This window comes from Perca fluviatilis, chromosome 2 (genome assembly GCF_010015445.1).
Source record: "Perca fluviatilis chromosome 2, GENO_Pfluv_1.0, whole genome shotgun sequence".
In the NCBI taxonomy this organism is placed as follows: domain Eukaryota; kingdom Metazoa; phylum Chordata; class Actinopteri; order Perciformes; family Percidae; genus Perca; species Perca fluviatilis.
Window position 1 is genome coordinate 15,543,605 of NC_053113.1, and position 18,823 is coordinate 15,562,427.

General features: G+C 41.8%; 1 protein-coding gene across 6 annotated transcripts in view; it reads right to left on the minus strand.

Annotated features, from left to right (window-relative positions):
- The window catches only part of sgsm2 (small G protein signaling modulator 2), an 85,608-nt gene that overhangs the window by 4,952 nt on the left and 61,833 nt on the right, over positions 1–18,823 (minus strand). For 2 of the 6 annotated variants that reach the window (XM_039777788.1, XM_039777780.1), the window contains 18 exons: positions 17,201–17,268; positions 15,511–15,659; positions 15,218–15,352; positions 13,177–13,301; positions 12,247–12,314; positions 11,832–11,995; positions 11,063–11,195; positions 10,665–10,799; positions 7,338–7,512; positions 6,544–6,608; positions 5,674–5,819; positions 3,888–4,016; positions 3,602–3,784; positions 2,564–2,950; positions 2,273–2,397; positions 1,809–1,891; positions 1,334–1,443; positions 894–990 (listed from right to left, as the gene is read on the minus strand). In XM_039777788.1, the coding sequence (XP_039633722.1) occupies positions 894–990; positions 1,334–1,443; positions 1,809–1,891; positions 2,273–2,397; positions 2,564–2,950; positions 3,602–3,784; positions 3,888–4,016; positions 5,674–5,819; positions 6,544–6,608; positions 7,338–7,512; positions 10,665–10,799; positions 11,063–11,195; positions 11,832–11,995; positions 12,247–12,314; positions 13,177–13,301; positions 15,218–15,352; positions 15,511–15,659; positions 17,201–17,268 (2,477 nt within the window). Of the gene's footprint in view, positions 1–893; positions 991–1,333; positions 1,444–1,808; positions 1,892–2,272; positions 2,398–2,563; positions 2,951–3,601; positions 3,785–3,887; positions 4,017–5,673; positions 5,820–6,543; positions 6,609–7,337; positions 7,513–10,664; positions 10,803–11,062; positions 11,196–11,831; positions 11,996–12,246; positions 12,315–13,176; positions 13,302–15,217; positions 15,353–15,510; positions 15,660–17,200; positions 17,269–18,823 lie in introns of all 6 variants that reach the window. The other 4 variants (XM_039777786.1, XM_039777775.1, XM_039777802.1 and 1 more) reach the window with 2 other exon arrangements.

An 18,823-nucleotide genomic window follows, 5' to 3' on the forward strand; every position in this document is an offset into this window, starting at 1 on the left:
CTAAGCACCTCTTTACTGCTGCTCAGTGGTGGGAGAAGTTCTCAGATCTGGTACTCAAGTACAAATAGCAATACAGCAGTGCAGAAATACTCTGTTACAAGTAAAAGTCCTGCACTTAAGTAAAAGTACAAAAGAATCTAAATATACTTAAACTACCAAAAGTAAAATGACTCATTATGCAGAATGGCCCATCTGAGCATAATAGATATTATATAATCATTGCATAATCATTGGTGCATTTATGTGTAAGGATCATTTTAATGTTGCAGCTGGTAAATGTGGGGCTAATTTAAAAAAATGTACAAAGTATATACTGCCAGGTTGCCTAATCTATTATAACACATCATTATTCTCATTTTAATTTTATTTCGTATTACTTAATCTGAATCTGCAAAGTAACTAGTAACTACAGCTGTCAAATACATGTACTGGAATAAAAGTATAAAGTAGCTCGAAATAGAAATACTCAAGTTAAGTACAAATACCGAAAACATGGTACTTAAGTACAGTACTTGAGTAAATGTACTTAGTTACTTTCTACCACTGCTCCTGCCAGTCATGAACTCAACCCGAGAGCATGCCGGATGTTGTGACCCCCCACTGTGCCGATGCCTCACCAACCACTAGGAGTGTTTAGTGGAGTACGACAAGGACAAGAACACCTGCCAGCTTCCCATCCACAAACACTGCTAACTGTGTGTGTGTGTGTGTGTGTGTGTGTGTGTGTGTGTGTGTGTGTGTGTGTGTGTGTGTGTGTGTGTGTGTGTGTGTGTAATCATGAGTCTTTCAGTCCCCCCCAGTGGTCAAAATGACTTAATGCAGCTTTAAAGCACACCAATCCATGAGTTGGGGATTACAGGTCAGTCATTGAGAGTAAAAAATGTGCTGTTCACCTCTCTTGAAGTCCAGCAGGAACCAGCGGTAACAGAAGTAGAAGTGAGTGTAATCTCCATTCTGCTGCATCAGTTCAAACAGCTCAGAGTCCAGGATCTGACATCAGAGTAAGAGCAGAGGTAACGTCAATGGGTTTTAGTCACAGAGTAAAATGTGTAAAATATGGACAAAGTCTCTGTGACGTCACCCATAGGTTTCTGAAGAGCTAAAATGCTGTACCAGGCTGTAAACATGTTTAATTCCGTTGTAAAATTGGGAATTTTGACATGGGGGTCTATGGGGATTGGCTCCATTTTTCAGCACCAGAGGTTGCCACGTAGTTTTACTATATGTGACACACTCTCTTTCTCTATCTCTCTCTCTCTCTCTCTCACACACACACACACACACACACACACACACACACACACACACACACACAGTAAGAGTTATCCGTCACCTGGATCAATGACCTCATGTTGGCGAAGTGTGTGTCCATGGCTCCGCCATTAGGGAAGTTCTGACTCATCCTCTTCATTAGCTGAGTGAAACAGCTGTACGCCAGGCACTCTGAGACACACACACACACACACACACACACACACACAAAGGAAGAACATAGGGTCATGTAGCCAGGACAGCACTTTAACGCTCCCATCACATTCACTAATTTAAATTATAAATGAGTCTATTTGCTGCGACAAGGTTCGGGTAAAACAACCTTACAAAACAGACAGTTTCATGTCTACCCCCACCAGACTGTTCAATTTAACTGAACTGATCTACATACAATCTAACCCCCCCCCCCTCTATTATTAAATAAGGCATATTGTAAGCATAAATTCTGTAATGGCCGACTTGGGCTTTTTTTTCATTCATGCTATTTCTAATTACAGTCAGGAGATTTAAAGTATAAGATGAGTCTTTCTTCTCACCATCATCCAGGATGACCATGAGCGGCGCGAGCAGGTCACACATGCCCTGAACGTAGCCTATCTCCAAATGCTCCCACACATAGCTGCAGGCAAGAAGGACACACCAAGACAAACGAGAGCTAACAAATCACATTCAACTCACCAGATGTGATGTACACGTGCGTGTGTAAGTGTGTCTGTGTCTGTGTGTGTTTTACAGCGACTGGATGGAACTCAGTACATCCACTCAAGTCCTGTACTTACAGTAAGTGCACATTTTAACATACTTTTATTTAATAGTCTTCCACTTACTGTAATACATCTACTCCAGTACATTTGAAAGAAATGTCAGGTGGGTGGGGTGATATTTCTCTATGGGTTTGTTACTACAAGCGACCTTTCAGATTACACAGTTATTTGATTTCATATAAAAAATATTGTATAGCAGCTTTAATTTGAAGGCTCTAAATACTTCTTCTACATACCTGCACATGATGTTGCGTAGTTTCTCCAGATTGGCTGTGGTGAAGTAATAATAGTTGCGGTCGCAGCGCTGCACATCTTTGTCTATCCTGTGGAGGTTGAGGGCGACTGTGTCCAACAGCTCGATCTGCACAAAGGAAACATTGGTGATAACATCAGTAGGGGACTAAGTGTAAATTCAAGTTTTTTGGTTAGTCTTTTAAGCCTTTAAGTCATGATTTTGCCATTTGTTGCACAATTGCTCAGTCAGAGTTAATAATATATAACCAGACATATCCTTATACTGTACGTACCGTATATGAGGAGAGTGACGGTGATATCGCCTCTGCAGCTGCTCCATTGGTCACCAGTTTGTCCAGCTGACTGCACAGCCTGTCCTCAGTCAGAGAGTCCTGACGCCGCCCCAGCACACCCGAAGTCCTGCCCTCCTCCCCGCCCCCCCCTTCCTCCTCCGTGCTCTGACCGTCATCTATGCTGGACAGGATCTGGGAATGAGCAGAGGTCACTGAGTAGTTTCTGGAGGAAGGGAGACCCGAGTCAGGGGAGTCAAACTCCACCAGAGGTCGCTCCTCTGGGGGGAGGGCTGCAGGGGGAACCAGGGTGGTCATGGTGGGGGTACTGTCCTCTCCACTGGGCGTCTCCTGGCTCCCTGCATCCGGCTCATCCACCGACATAAACACCTGAAGAAGAATGGAACTTTATAAGTAATAGAGGCCAGCAAAGGGCAATGGTGCAGGGTGTGGGATCATAAGTCATATCATATGGATCATTATGATTTCAGCACTGAAATCATGACTTTTGATTTCTCAGTCAGTGGTTCTGTCTTCTGCAAATGTTACTGGCCAACCGGACGAGGCAGATGGCCGCCCACCTAGAGCCAGGTTCTGTTCGAGGTTTCTTTCCTTGCCACCATTTTGCCAAATGCTTGCTCATGGGGGAATGTTGTGTCTCTGTAAACTGTTATCTAGACCTGCTCTATATGAAAAATCTCCTGAGATAACTTCTGTTATGTTAAGATTGTGAAGTTGTAATAATGTAGTATGGGGTTATAGGCTAGTTGGTTGTTTGGTTGTTTTCGCTATGTGATATGTAAGGCACAGTGTGTAATGAAGACATGTATCAAGCAAAGATGCAGTTTTTAAAACAATGAAATATGCAAATGTTTAGAAATGCAATCGTATACAATTAATATCATGCATTTCTGAAAACATGTTAATTACAGCATTGGGATCAGTTGATTATATTAGTCTGAGTGCCAGTCACAATCAGGACACTATACTGTAACAAATACTCTCTATATTGCTAAGTTTAACAAGGAATCCGATGTTCACCTCATTGCTTAGTGTGGAGTCTCTGTGAACGAGTCGCAGGACGTGACTGTCGATGCTGCTGCCTGAGGAGAGCTTGGCAAAGATGGCCGACTGCATCTCCTTTTCCCTCTGCTTGACAATCACCTCACAGGCCTTCCACTCGCGCATCACCTGCTGGTAGCGCTCGCTGATCTTTCCATCAATCTTCACAGGAAAAAAAAGACAATCACACACTGCAAAGAGACAAATTAAAACGGTGTGTGTGTGTGTGTGTGTGTGTGTGTGTGTGTGTGTGTGCGTGCAGTACCTGGCTCATGTCCTTTTTGCCCATGCCAAACTTGTAGTGCCCCAGCAGGAAAGGCCAGACCTCCTTCCTTATGTCATGCTGCACTCCGCCATAATAAACCAGCCTTAGCAGCTCCAGCTCCTTATAGTTCTACACACACACACACACACACACACACACACACACACACACACACACACACACACACACACACACACACACACACACACACACACACACACACACACACACACACACACAAAGGATATTAGGAATATAAACCAAAAGAAGAAGTTTGATGACAGGAAGAAGAAGCCTGGTGTGAGTGGTGAGACGAATAAGAGGAGCAGGAAGTGCATCAATAATGGAAGGAGAGAAAGAGTGATTGCGACCCATTCAGAGGAAGACATAGATAAGTGCAGAAGATAAAGGACACAGATATGAATAGAGTGTAAATTAGTACTGATGACTTTGTTGGAGTTGATGAATGATTACAATGGCTGCTTTAATAGCTACGATGGTATCATACTACACTCTGTAATGAAACTTCATTCCTCTGAAACTCATTAAATTTCCATTAGAGTGGAGGGGTGGAGACTGCAGGAGCAGTACATAATCCCTGACTTACAATTACAGTAATATACTCAACTACTGTAAAGGAGGATACAGTATTTGTGAGGGGAGGACAGAATAAGAACTGAAGCTCAATTAGAGAGTTAAATAAGTAAGTTATATTAAGTTTAACCATAATTAGCAGTGTGGGGTTTAAAGACAATAGGCACATTCATATTCGTATCACCAGACTTCTACTTTTCTTTTAATTCTTTAACTGTGGCAGGGGCTGTTGTTACAAAATGACAAACTACGCCAGCAAAGAGGAACAGAGTCAAAAACAACAGTGACAGGCAGTCAAGAGTTTACTGCATCATTGCTGTAGGCCACAGTACACCAAAAGAACACTGTACATTTTACACAATTGACATGTGTAACAGGGGTGGCATTCAGAAACCCTTTGTAACCATAGCAACACATTCCGATGAAACTCAACATAGTATTACTGTGATTCCCAACCTAAGGGGTTGTGATTCCTACATTGGTTTGCAAGAAAAATATGAGGAGTTGCGAAATGACTAACAGTAGAGGGATGTACAGTAGAAGAAGCATTCATCTGCTACACAAAGTTAGCACTGACACTTTGTTTATCTGAAATGATACGTTTACTTCGGGGTTACAAGCCAAAAAGGTGCGTTTGTAGATGCTGTACTACAGCACATCCACTGAGTCATTAGGTCTGACGGCTGCTGAGTATGGTTTCATTGGGGTTAAAAAAACAAGAGGTCATGTTTCATCACAGGGTGATTCCGAATGATGCTGCCATATTTCAAGATGATGAAAAGGTGTCTGGCTCAACATTTACAAGCAGGACAGAAATCTTTGCTCCTCATAATTCTCTCAAGGAACGTTACTCACATGTTGTGTCAGCTTACAGTATCTTAAATTTACAAAATATTACCGTGAATAAGACTTGCACAGCCCCTACACAGCACAAAATGACCATGATTTATCTATGGGGCTTAATCAATACCAATGACTCAATGATGACTTGGCAATCTGCTGTGATTTCTGGCTTTTAAATTCACCGGCCTGCAAGTGAAGGGTTGGAGGGGTATAGGGGAGCGTCGGATGGTCCAGGAAGAATATTAAGATTCTAGTTACGTTGTTGTAATTCTTGCTGCTTGCTGACAGAGGTCGACCACGCTGCTATATTTAATTTGTCTTTCAGCCTCACTGATTGCTCTGTACCCACCTTGCAGTCTTTCTGGTACTTGCTCCACACCTCCTTGCTGAGGCCCCCGGACGCCTCGCAGGGTCTGTCTGGAGGGACGATGCTGTGGTTGACCAGAGCTGACAGGTGAGTCCGCACAGTGGACAGGTGTCGGCAGTAGGCCAGCCCTGATGGACAGGTGAGACACAGACAAACACACACAGCTGAGACCAAGCATCAACAAAGTCAAGTCAGTATGGAGATACAAAAATTAGAATAGTAAGCCAATCAAGTACAAACCAAAATATCAAGTATAATGGGCAAAGGCAAAATGTGCATACATGTTTCCCTGATCGATGAAAATGTAAACCAGTGCTTGTACCAACTATTAAGGTAATAAATGACTACTCATAATTACTTTAAAATGTAAATGTCTTTCAAAGTAACTAAAGTTGTATTTTGTATTGGTTTATATTGTTGTATTGAGGTGAATAAACTTACTGACTATCGCTGTTATTAAAAACAGGTCTCCTTTAAAGAACAATATTTTAATAACACTATAAATGCATTATTTTACCCAGCAGTTTATTACAGCCTATATTAAATGTTTGACACATTCAGAGGGCTCATTCATTACAGTTTGCAAACTTACTACTTTATCATGCAGCAGCGGCTGCTACAATAATCCATACATTATTTTCAAAATTACTTAAAATTATTTTAAAACCAATTGTGCTCTCAACTGGAAGCCAGCAGTGCAGGCTGCAGAACAATAACCTCAAGCAAACCCATTGGGAATCGCTGTCGTCTAGAAGAATACAATTCATCTCAATCAATCAAGCATGATCAAAAACAGCTATAATGTATGAAATAAATTATGGATACTGTGCAGAGGTTACATGATGTACTTACATCCATAAAAGGCTCTGGAGACTATCTGCCTCTTCATGTTCTGGCAGAGCATCTTAAGAGGAATACTAGTGAAAAGAAAAGAAATCCACCATAATTGTCAAGCCCCTGTTTGATTTGTAAAGGCTTATTCTTTAAATATTTGCCTTTAATGAAGAAACCTTCACCGTGGCTAAAAGCTGAGGCAAGAACAAAGCGGAAACTTACAGTAGGTGCCTTAATGTGTTTTTCGAATAGACAGATACTAGACGCTGCCTCCGCAAAATCTCCTTACAATTCCATTTCACAAAGTCAATAATTATTGCCACATTGCAGCACCACTCACAATAGTCTCCACCGCTATGGAGATTTCACATCTTCTAATGTGTGTCTTGGTGGACTCTATCAATATACAAATTAACAGCCTATCACAGTCAGCTTTTTTGCTTGTTTCTTGTTCATCCCCCTACTCCACTATCAACTTTGAGTGAACATTGATTTTCTGGCTCCATGCAGTGGCCAAGGTGGCGGCAAGTGTTAAACCTAAGGTTTTAAAATGTCCCCAGCAAAGATTCAGTGCATCATAAAATCTAATTTTGCTCACAAGTCAGTTTAAATTTGCAACAACTCCGTAAGTATCAGTTTAGCTCATGGTAGGGATTCCACATACTGAATCAGTACAGTTAGCTTTCCAAAATACCTTTATGTGCTCTTAGTGTTATTTATGACACTTCTTTTTATACGGTATGGAATGTAGATCAAAACAAACACTCATTGCAGCACAATAACAGGTTAAGTAAATGTCTCTGGGAAGTTACGTGTGAATGTCTAGTGGGTCGTGTATGCAGGTACAGCCGGCCGGGTAGTCGAACGACACGTTGCTGCCAGCCGTGGAGCAAGACTGGCACTGCGATTCCAGAGTGGGCACTCCGGCCTGTTGCCACGACGACGGGCTGCCTCCGAAACCCTGCATCTCCATCATCTCCCCGTGGTCTAATCCAGAGAGAATGGAAGTGAGAAGACAGAGAGGTCTCAGTGTTCTAAGACAAAATGGATGCTGATGTTTTCGTGTACTACACTCTTTGTTATTTAAACGTGTCAGTGCCTTTAGATCCACTTCACACTGGCTATGTTCTATGCCTTACATATTATGACACAGGCCCCTCAGCTCAACCATAAATACATCTTTCCATGTATTGTTCTTTCTTATTCATGACATCAAGAGATGAGAAGATGCATGAAAGTTTTACACTCATGTTACATGTGAGAGCTGGAAAAACAAGCGTATAGAGGAAACCAAAAGTGGAAGGGGACAGTTTTAAGGAAGCAGGACCGGTGCTGTGGGAGAGACAGGCAGAGAGGATGCAGGGAAGCCATGCTGGTTCAGTTCATTGAGAGGGGAGCCAGAGGAGACAGCAGAGCTCAGGGACGCTCCAGACAAACAGGAGAGAGGAGGAAGTAGCAGAGGAAGTGAAGGAGCTGGTAGGAGAGGAGAAGACAGGGACGAGGCTGACCCTCAGGCCATGCAGGATGCATAAAGCCAGAACAAGACAAGAGACACCAAAAGAAATCTCATAAACAACAAAAACAAATGGACACCAGTAAAAGGGCACACAAAAGGGAAGAAAAAAAAATAAATCATAAAAACTTCAACATTAAATAAATGCTCTTCACCTTAATTCTTCAGGTTGGAGCTGATGACCTGTCATAAATATGAAGCTGCGCTTTGGTCGTTCAATAACCCCAAAAAAACAAATAATATTAAGAACGAAGAAAAAAAAAAAAAACGAACAGAAAAAATGCTGGAGCGAGACCGACATTTGGCTCTCCCCTCTTTACTTTAGGACTAGACGTCATCAACAACTGTTTTTGGACTCAGTAATGCAACCCCGCTCACACAAGGACTCCACGTCTCTACTACTGCGGAACCCCACAGGACCGTAATGAGAGGGGTGGAGGAGGGGGGCGAGGGGACGGGGAGGGGGGGTGGCGGGGTTAGTGAAGAATTACAGTGAACAGCATTGCAGCAAACAACTGCACAAACAACTGAGGAAGTCAAAGAAGAAGAGAGAGAGAAATCAAACAAACAGAGGAGGAGACTGTGAGAGGATTTTCCATCACAAATACGTAGAAACACATAGTCGTTCTTTAAAAAAAACAATGAAATGGGTGCATTTCCCCATGCAAAAATTGTTGCATGTTGCAAGTGAAAAATACAAGGACAAAAAGAAGGAAACAGACTTAAGTCAAATTAAAGGAGTGCAAAAAAAAAAAACGAAGCAAATTATCAAAGCGATTCTTAGCCACGACAGTGTAAACCCAAGAGTGTTGAGGCATGCTTCCAGAGCTATACCCTCTCAAAACTCTAAGGCAGTCAGCACTGCAAATCCAAGAATGCAAAGCAGCCGGAAAGGCCTTGACCTAGACAAGGAGACCTGGGGAAGTTTGAATCTTTGTAGCAGTGATGAAACCAGGTGACAGACATGTGCAGTCACTGTGTTTGGCAGCATCTCTATAAAACAAGTCTATTCATTTGACAGTTTGTGTTTCACAGGCTTGCTAAAGGATCCCTGCCAAGCCAGTGGATGTAACTGTGTCGCTGAGCCGTGGGAAGAAAGAGAAGAGACAGAGAGAGACAGAGTGACATTTAGCAGAAAGGGTGTAAGGGCACTGTGTCAGCAGCTGCTGTGGCATTAGTCTGCATTGCCAGACCTATTGTGGCATTAACTGGATGTCTGATAATATCTAAAGACAGGATGTTATTGTGCCAGATTACGTTATCCAGGAACTTTAGCCAAATTAAGCTGAAAATGTATTATATCGTTGGGTAAATGCTATGGAATGGTGGGATTCGGCTACCAGTGGCTGTGTTTTTTTATTTGGCGCCTTGAGATGATCCAAAATCATCTGGCTGCTTACTGACAGGCTTTGTAACTGTCGCATCACAATGGTGTGTGAAGAAGACTTGCTCATTCCCTTAGACTGCCTCTCATTTTGCGTGTGCTCCTCCCTTTTCCTATTCTCCTCCATCTGATACTCGGGACTTGCAGCTTCACTTACAATTCGCCTATGCAGGCATCGCACAAGATCTGCATTATAGTTGATGTCACTGGAGTTACGCATGCAGCACTGGAGACTGTGCTGACAGCTCAGTGCTACTTTCAATTTGACATTATAGGGTTTGATGATGCCTTGATTTACAGAACAATATGAGCCTTTGATAATGCTGTACCTAAATTACATAGGCCTACTTGTTCTACACATTCATTTGTGTCTGAAGAGACAGCGACAGAGAGGAGCAGGACGCGCACACAAACGCGGTGGTGTGCCGTTCATCTGCATGTAGCCTAGTGTGCCCGTGCAATACGATTGAAATGGGTGGCGGCAGCAGCAGCAACAACAACAACAACATCCACTGTGTACTGAGGAAGTTAATCAGCTGATTGATGGGCAATAGCGGAGGTAAAGCCTGTGTTGGTCAATACAGGTTGAAAGGGCAATGACCAATGGGGTAACATCAACACTGATGTCATCTCACTCATTACGACCAATTGTAAAAATTCATCACTCAGTGACAGAGCGAATCAGTGACTCAGCAACATCATTTCTAAATTCTATGGCTGGTCCTTGCGTTTCAGTCAAAAAATGTAGCAGATTTTAAATCTAATGGTACAAGTACAAGTTAGAGGCTGCCAATCGTATTAGCTATTGTTGGACTCTTTTGTATCTATTGGCTTACTATTGTCTCAGATCTAATATGTTAATAATTAGTAAATGGTTATTTCTTTGCCATCGTTAGCATTTCTTTATAGCTCTTTCAATATGGCTAATATATGAAGTGCATAATTATGTCATCAAAAGAACCTCAAAGCAACTTTGCTTTTCAATTTGGTGTTGATCAGCCTGAACGTCCCCATGTCCTTGTTAACACAGGCAACCCCAGCCTACTCCACACTGTTGGGCTCGGCCTCAGGAAGCACACACACAGGCAGACGAAGCCGGGGGAGGTGGGGTCGGGAGGGGCGAGGGAGGAGGGCCTGAGGGGGCATGATGGGTGGGATGCAGGGAGGGACGTCTGAAGCCGGGGTGAGGTCTCAGGAGTGGGGGGCGGTGGGGTCGGGTGGGTGTGTTAAGGTGATAAAAACCTTTCATGACATTAGGGTCTGTGAGGTTCCGCGAGCAGATCATTGAGATCATAGCATGGAGCCTATCTTCCTCTTCCTCGTCGTCGTCCAGCGACGGAGCGCGGCTGCCCGTGGTGTGGTGGTAGTTTATAGTGACTGCTTGCACCAGTGGGACAACAGAGAACACAGTTAGAACAGTGCCACCCTACGGGCCTCGGGAAGAGCATTGTGGGAAAGACACCACACACACACACACACACACACTACTTTGTAAGCACATCATGGTAAAACAATCTTTACACAGATATAAAGTACTTAATTTACAAAAGCAATCACAGAGATGAGTGTTTAACATAAAAGGAAGATTACATTTTTGTTGTGTGCACCAGTGTGACTGACAATGCAAAAGTGTTACTTACTGGCGTCGTAGCGGTATCCAGGGTAGACGATGCGAAACACGTAGTCAGCAGCTGTAGGCTCCTCACCGTTCCTGTCCTGGTCGATGAGCCTGGCAGTACTGCTCCTCTTCTTCAGTTTAGGGAACACTTTTCCCTGCAGAACACAAACAAATGTATTTAAGTTCACACAAGGCCACAGAGCTTCCACTGTGTTTAACAAGCCAGATCAGTTTGGAAATAACATCAAAAAGGCAATACTGCTTTGGATAAACGTCAGTTTTATTTGGTATTTTCCTAGGCGAGTTGTTGCGGTTGAAAGATTGCTAGTTTGAATGTTTAGATTTTTTTCTTGGGGGGGGGGGGGATTAAAAGTGCACTCAGTGAATTTAGAAATCTTACCTGCAGTCAGTAGACTGTAAAAAATAATGATAATAATGATAATTTAATAATTAAAACTACAGTTTTAATGCCGAGATTTTGGCATTTGGCCTTCGCTACCTTGTTTTTTTTGGAGCCAGAAGTTACCATATTTGGACAAAAGGCGGAGCTTTGGCTGGCTAAGGCAGTGTTGTCTGGCGCTGCACCTAACTAAAGACTTCTATACAATCAGACTTCTTTTTGGAGCCAATGAAGTCGCCCCCTGCTGGAAGTTAGATAGAATGCAGGTTTAAGCAACTTCCGCATTGGCTTCACTTTTTAGGCACAGAAGTTGCTGCTTCGACTGATCAGGCATTAATATAAATCTAACCTTATGTTTAGGTGTGAATACAACTCTAACAAGGTGACACACCTTGCCTTTCTGGGACCAGAGGGGGGGCTCCAGCTGACCCCGTGGTAAAAGGCCTGTTTCCAGACAGGCGAGGAAGGCCAGGAGGTGACCACCAGGGGGGAAGTGGAGAGGCGGCCGCTGGATTCCATCCTGACTAACCAGAACCAGTGTACCACCACAATCAGCTGGAATATGATGAACAAACATTAAACAAGGATGAGTTCGGGAAAATAATAAGAAAACCAGCATTGCCCATTAACAGCCAATTTACACTTTATCAAGACAAGCAATCAATATTTTGACACGACAACTTATGAAAACACTGTCCCTTCATGACAATGCTTTTAATATAAGGTGAACGATGCAGTGTGATCTGACGGTGTGTACAATGATGACTAAATGTGGAGGTATGGAGGTAAAGTAGCAGTATACTCACGGCGTTGGTGACAGTGGATACAGACTATCTGGCGCAGCGGGACAGTCAGCGCATAGTCCCAGTAGATACTGGCAGAGAGGGTAAGACAAGGTGTAAAATGAAACTTCAGAGGAAGTTGCTCATTTCAAATCACTGCAAGTGTCAGTAAATGCACAATTCTTTCTAGACCGTCCTCACCCAGAAAATGACGGTACAGGCAGATTGTGCAGATCCATATTTAAATTTGATGTTAGGCGATTACTTCAAGTGGCCGTAGTAATTATCATGTGAGCAAATGAGGAATAAATGTGACAAAGTATATGAGCGCCAAACTCTGCGTTACAAGGCGGGTTGGGGGGGGGGGGGAGAATGGGTCAAACAAATAAATGTTTTACTCAGTACACTGTTGCTCATGTTTTTTAAAACTCATTGTGTGGCCATGTCACGGTGTTAAATAGAACGGACATTTATGTTGTTTGGGCAGTCATTCGCAATCAACCTATTTTGTTGGTTATGAGGACGCAGCGGTTTATTCACAAGTAGGCGTTAGATTCCCCAGGCTGTCAGGAAGCTCAACAACCTCCCCTCTCTCCCTCCCCTCCCCCCAAGAAATCTGGACGCTGGACCCCCCCACCCCCCACCATCAGGATCAGCACCGGCCACTTTATAAAAAAAGAACGACAGTTTGATTTTGCCTGACATTTGCACTATTTAGAATGTATTACTGTATTGTACATATTACTAATCTTTTTTAATTGTCTTTCTTTATCTTATTTGTACATATTTCTTATCTTTTTATTTTATACTTGTTGTACGTGTCCTACCCACTGTGAGTAGGAGAGAAATTGCTCTGTACGTCTGGCACATATTGAAGAATTGACAACGAAGTTGACTTGACTAGACAATTTTAATATAATCTATACATATATGTAGTAGGTGGGTTTTGGCCACCTCTTCTCCAGGTCACAGTCTCCCAGCGTGCCGTTGATGAGCTTGTTGGGTGTCCACTTGAGGGTGAGGTTATCGCCAGCCTGGTGGAGTGAGAAGTAGCCCCGCAACACCTCCATGTCCTTCTTCTACCGTGGGAGAAGGAAGAGGAAGCAGAAAGGAAATAATGTTAAACTTCAGGTTAGAAGAAGCACAAGACTGAGAGCAGAACATTGAGGCTGCATCCTCGATTAAACCATTATTATCTATACAACAGTTTAACCACCTGAAAATTTGCTTTCAAATCTTAGTTCAACATTTTGGAAACTATGTTCATTAGCTTTCTTTTACAAAAACTATGAGATGATTCTTTTCATTCTCTGAAATGAGATTGATTTCATTCTTCTCCTAAAAGTCAACTAAGCACAGTTCCCAACATGTTGAACTATTTCTTGAAGTATTTCTCTTAAACATTTTAATTATTTGTGGCAGAATAAACAACATTCAAAATTTAAGTTAGAAACATATTTACTAAGTTATACATTTATGAGAATGTAACACTCAAAAACTCATCTGCTTCATCAGGAATGTTTGATCAGATTGAAAAAACAATTGTCTTCACGGCATCACAAGCAAATAACCCTCAGATCAGGTCATTAAAAACAAGCCTCAGGGCCTCTGAGTGTGGTCTACTATACTCTAATATAGATTTATCATATTGAAACAGGATACGTTCTGAGATGCTGTTAAATACTGTGCATGCATTCTAGATGTTACATTGGATATAAACAGAAACTATCTTGTGATATGAGAAGCAGAGAGTACAATCATATACAGACCCATTTACAGTTGCATGCGCAGCGTGCAGTGAGTGCTGGATTAATCTGTATGTGCACTCAGCCACAAGTGTTAGCGTGGCTCTGTCAAAGGCTGAGCGTTGTGGGAGGCAAATATGTGCTCATTATACATTACCAAGGCCAAACATGGTGAAGCTACTTGGCAGTGCAGAGCACATTACAGGCAGGAGAAAGATAGCTTTCATTTCAAAGATCACACATACAAAACACGGTGTGTCTGTGTGTGTTCAGCACAATAATGGATGAAAATAACCATGATTTGCAATTGATCTGTACACCAGCTGAGTGGGTTCAAAGTGCTGTACTGCATGTACGTAGGCTTCCAAGTTGGATTTCTGCCTTTATCCAAGAGCAACAGTAGCTTCAGGGCTTCCACAGCAGCACATCAACATCTGAATAGAATTTACATCAGAAAAAGTTATACCACAAATGTACATAAAGTCAAGATGGACAGCTAGGAGCTAGGAGCTAAGAGCTTGAAACGCAAAGTGTAGCTGTAACCCACATTTAATCAATGTGTGAATTTACAGATCCCTTCAAGCGATGTCACAGCGACAGTACATACAGGTCTTATATGATCATATAGTTTAACTGCAGGATATCACTGCTTTGATAGTTATCTTCTGATGGGTAAATGGCTGCTGAGTAACTTAAGAGATTAGCTCAATAACAACCGTCACATACAGTTAAAACTACATAAACCTGCTACTTCACCAGAATTGTGCACACTGCTGGATTGACTCTGGTGTGCTGGATGTTACTTTACTGCTTGCACTTACTTTGGTAATATTGTGCTTTTACATTTTTAAGATCTTGAAAAACATGATGGAACATTTGAAAATAAATACAAAATGTTGAATATTAAGTCAGAAAGTTGTGCAAGAATTTCTCTTCCTCATAAACATACACTAAAGAGTTGGTTCACCTAAATAACAAAAAACATGTTTTACTTTCTACCCATGCAAATAGTTTTAACTTAATTTGTCCATATTTTGAGATATGTCTGTCAAATGTCAACCTATCTACAGACCCTTTGGCACAAATGTCAAATGCAGCACAGATATTCCAGGTGTATGCGTTAGGTGCTGGTTCGGTAGGATTATTGGGGAAATCCGATTTGAAGTTTAGTTCTAGTAGATAGTCAGACAGAATATTAAAAAGGTACTGTATATAAAAGCTGGTCAAAAAGTGACAACGTGCAGTCGTACCGGTTGCACCAGGACGTTGTTTTTGCCGTAGAGAAGGTGTGTTCTGGAGTTTTGGTGAAGAGACTCCACATACTCCCTTGCTGATGCAGCAAACCTGTCATCTGACATGCTGCCACTGGACTGCCTCTTGCGGATCTAGAAGAGATAATATTTTTAACAGCAAACCTGTCCAACTGATAACTTTTACAACAACTCCCATCCCACACAACCCCAGTGATCACGTCTTCCCACCACCATATACAAACACATCCTTAACACCGAAGCAGCTGATCTAAAGCAGCATCCACACTCACCCCCAGAGCAGGCCGGCGGCCGGCCGATGTGTCCTGGCCCCGGTGGGCCCCGTGGATACGGTGGCGCTGAACTAGCTCGTTGGCTGAAGGGTCAGTCCAGAAATGATCTGACGTCTTCAGTTTGGTGTATTCCAGAGCACAGGGCCCAACTGAGAACACAGCACACACACATGCAGACCCATTAACAGATCTATTTAGCAGAAACTTCAATTTAAACCTTTTGAAAGTTTACTTCAGTGCTTAGCTGAGGTGAATATATACTTAAGGTATTTCAAAAGGAAGAAGATCTCAGTCTTTTATAATGTAATGAAAATTCTGCCTTGATATAATACTTGAAAACAGCTTTTTTGTGGCATTAAATCATTATTTAAATGCACTTATGTATTTACACAGAAATTGATAAAACCAGATCTGAGCGGAGAATCGTGTTGTTTGATAGCAAAGTAAGTTTACTAACTGGATCTAATCTGACCGACCACGATCTACAGTAGTACTGTTTTTGTTATTTCTGCTGTCCAAAATTACTGAATTGTAGTGTCTAAAACATGTTAAATTACCATGCAGTTTGTAGCCTATTGTGTATTATTATTGCTATTAAAGTATAAGCCTGCCATCATTTTGTTCATCATTGTTTTTTATTCTTATCCAATGAAAAGACAATATACTCTCAATACTTTCTGACTTCCCAACACGGACTTTAATCTTTACAAACAGCTCACAAATACATACATCCATTTAAAAATAGGCTCAGTAATTTCCTAAAACAGCCGGACAGTTTTTACCAAACGTTATTCAAACAGGAGAAAAAAGTGCATTTGCTGGGGACTATTTTCATCCATGGATTAATCCACATGTAGTGCACTACTGCAAGTATTTGGGGCAGCAGGATGGTGTATGTGGGATGAAGCCAAAAATAAACAACAGTGTGGCTCAATGATGTGTTTTTAATAGTTTATGGGCAACAATGGAGCTCTACGGCCCAGCTAGTAGATCTATTTATTGTTGGCTTGGGTCTTTTCATGAGATTTATTGATAATAATTTCATGAGATTTATTGATAATAAAAAAAGATATAAAATAGCACCAGGCATATCCTCTAAGTTACAGGAAGTGCAAGTCAGTGGGGAAAATAAATGTGACTGTAAAAAAAAATATATATATCCCCAATAATCTTATATGTAATTCCAGTTTAAGTGCAGCTGGTGTTGTCCCAGCTGTTCCTGTTGCGGATTCCCTCATTAGCCCTTGTTAGCTGTTATCTGCCTCCTCTGCACTTCGTTACCTCTTTAGTCAGTGTGGATATAGTGTTTATTTTGTCACACTGTTCGTGTTGTCTTCTGGTTTAGTCAGCTAAGCTCTTTGTTGTCTTTTCCTGGCTCACTGCATGTGTGTTTCGGTTTCTCTGCTTAGTAAACGCTGCCTCAGCCTCCTGCCTGCTGTCAGCCTCCAGAGCTCCTGCTGCCACACTGTCAGTGGAGGTGGCTCGGACATGTCTGCTCTTACAAACAGCTCTCAGAAGGGTTGAATTTATGGTTTTTCAATTTTTTCAATTTCTGAAATGACTTTCTAATTCTTAATCTGTCTTGATTTTACATGAATACAGAAATCTTTGTTACTCTTTTGTACTTTATTACTTTATGTTACTGGCCTCTGGGATATTTTGCAACTAAAGCACAGTGTGATATACTCACCCAGTAAGACTGCCAAGATGGGCCCGAAGACTAAGTCATGCATCAGAGCTTCCCTCTCATAGTATTTACTGCAGGGATAAACACACAGCAAAAAGTGAATCAAAGGAAAACATCAAATGTCTTCAGTAGGGACTTGACTTGGGAAACAGAGGGTGGCCGGTTCATGTCCAGCGGGCTGGTAGCTAGATAGGCGCACTTAAGCAAGGCACCAAACGCCTAACTGCCCTTAATGCTGGCAGCCCCATCACTCGGACATCTGTGTGGTCCTGTGTGTGCGTGTGTGTATTTCCAGCCTATGTGCATGTATGTGTGGGTAAATCTTTTCCCCCCCAAATATCTGCACATACTTCATTTCCCAGAAAGCCTTTCAATAATCTCCAAAGAAAAGGGCAGCATTAGCTTCTTTCCATAGCTTAAAACAAATATAATTTAGCTCTGGATGATAGATGTTTAGTATCATAATCGGCATCCCTCGCTCAAAACTAATTGTGTAGTGCATTGCATCCTGGGACCTGTGTCACAAAGCAAGATTAGTAGGTTAGCCAGCTATCTTTAGGCTTTTATCCATTGACTGTAAAATTAATGGACAGAGCATCCGGTTCGGACCACACTAACTTAATAATTACTATTATAGCTGCAAATTATTAGCGCTAAGTTTATTTTAATTCCCGACAGATCTCCTGAGTGCAGTGCCGATGTTTTGCACTTTTATTCTATCACTGCAACTCTGGATGTAGCAACTTTGAGATTAATAATTATTTTAGACTGAATAAGGTTATGATAAGACATTTAAAGTAAATTATTGCCTATAGTTTACTATCGTTGTCCTTTCTGCTGTGGCACATATTACTTGTTCATCAAAGCACCAAAATGTCACTACAGACAGTAAATGCGTTATCTGTGGACAATCCATTTATTTTTCATACTCACTCTAGACTAATGTTGAACATTAACTCTAACATCTTGAATATAAACACATTCAAAAACGTGTCATTCACAGTCATCATCCAGTGGATCTCAGTGGACCTCCTTGGACTCTGTGCACTGACGTCACGAAGTGAAGCCAAACACCGCTTATCTAAACACACTGCCCACACAAAGATGACACTCAACTGGTTTAAAATCAGCAAAGTATTACTTAAACTTTTGTAATCTGCTGCTACAGTAACCAAATTTCATGCGGGTATCAATTTCATCTCATCCCATTTTCTTTCACTTGTGCTTCTGATAATGTTGCATGTGACTGCCATGTAACTAAGAAGTGTTCCTCTTTCATTTGAATGCACATATAGCAGGATAAGAAAACCCAGAGTCAACAGCCAGTTGATAATCATGATTAGATTATTCGGATCACTAATGCTAGGCTCAGTGAAGCCATGTAACCCCACGAGAGCCAGACTTAGTTCAACTTGCTTCACAATTCAGGCTGCAGGTCTATTGAGGTTGCAGTTTGTTGAGAAATGTGCTACTGTGTGACTGTTGAACACTTGCTCTTTGTTTCTGAGAGATTGACAGAGAACTTGACATTTACCATGGATGCTTCATCACGTTAGATGAACTACACTGCAATTGTCTGAACCTGATGTCTGAAACCACAACATCAAACAGCATTACTCAAGTTTA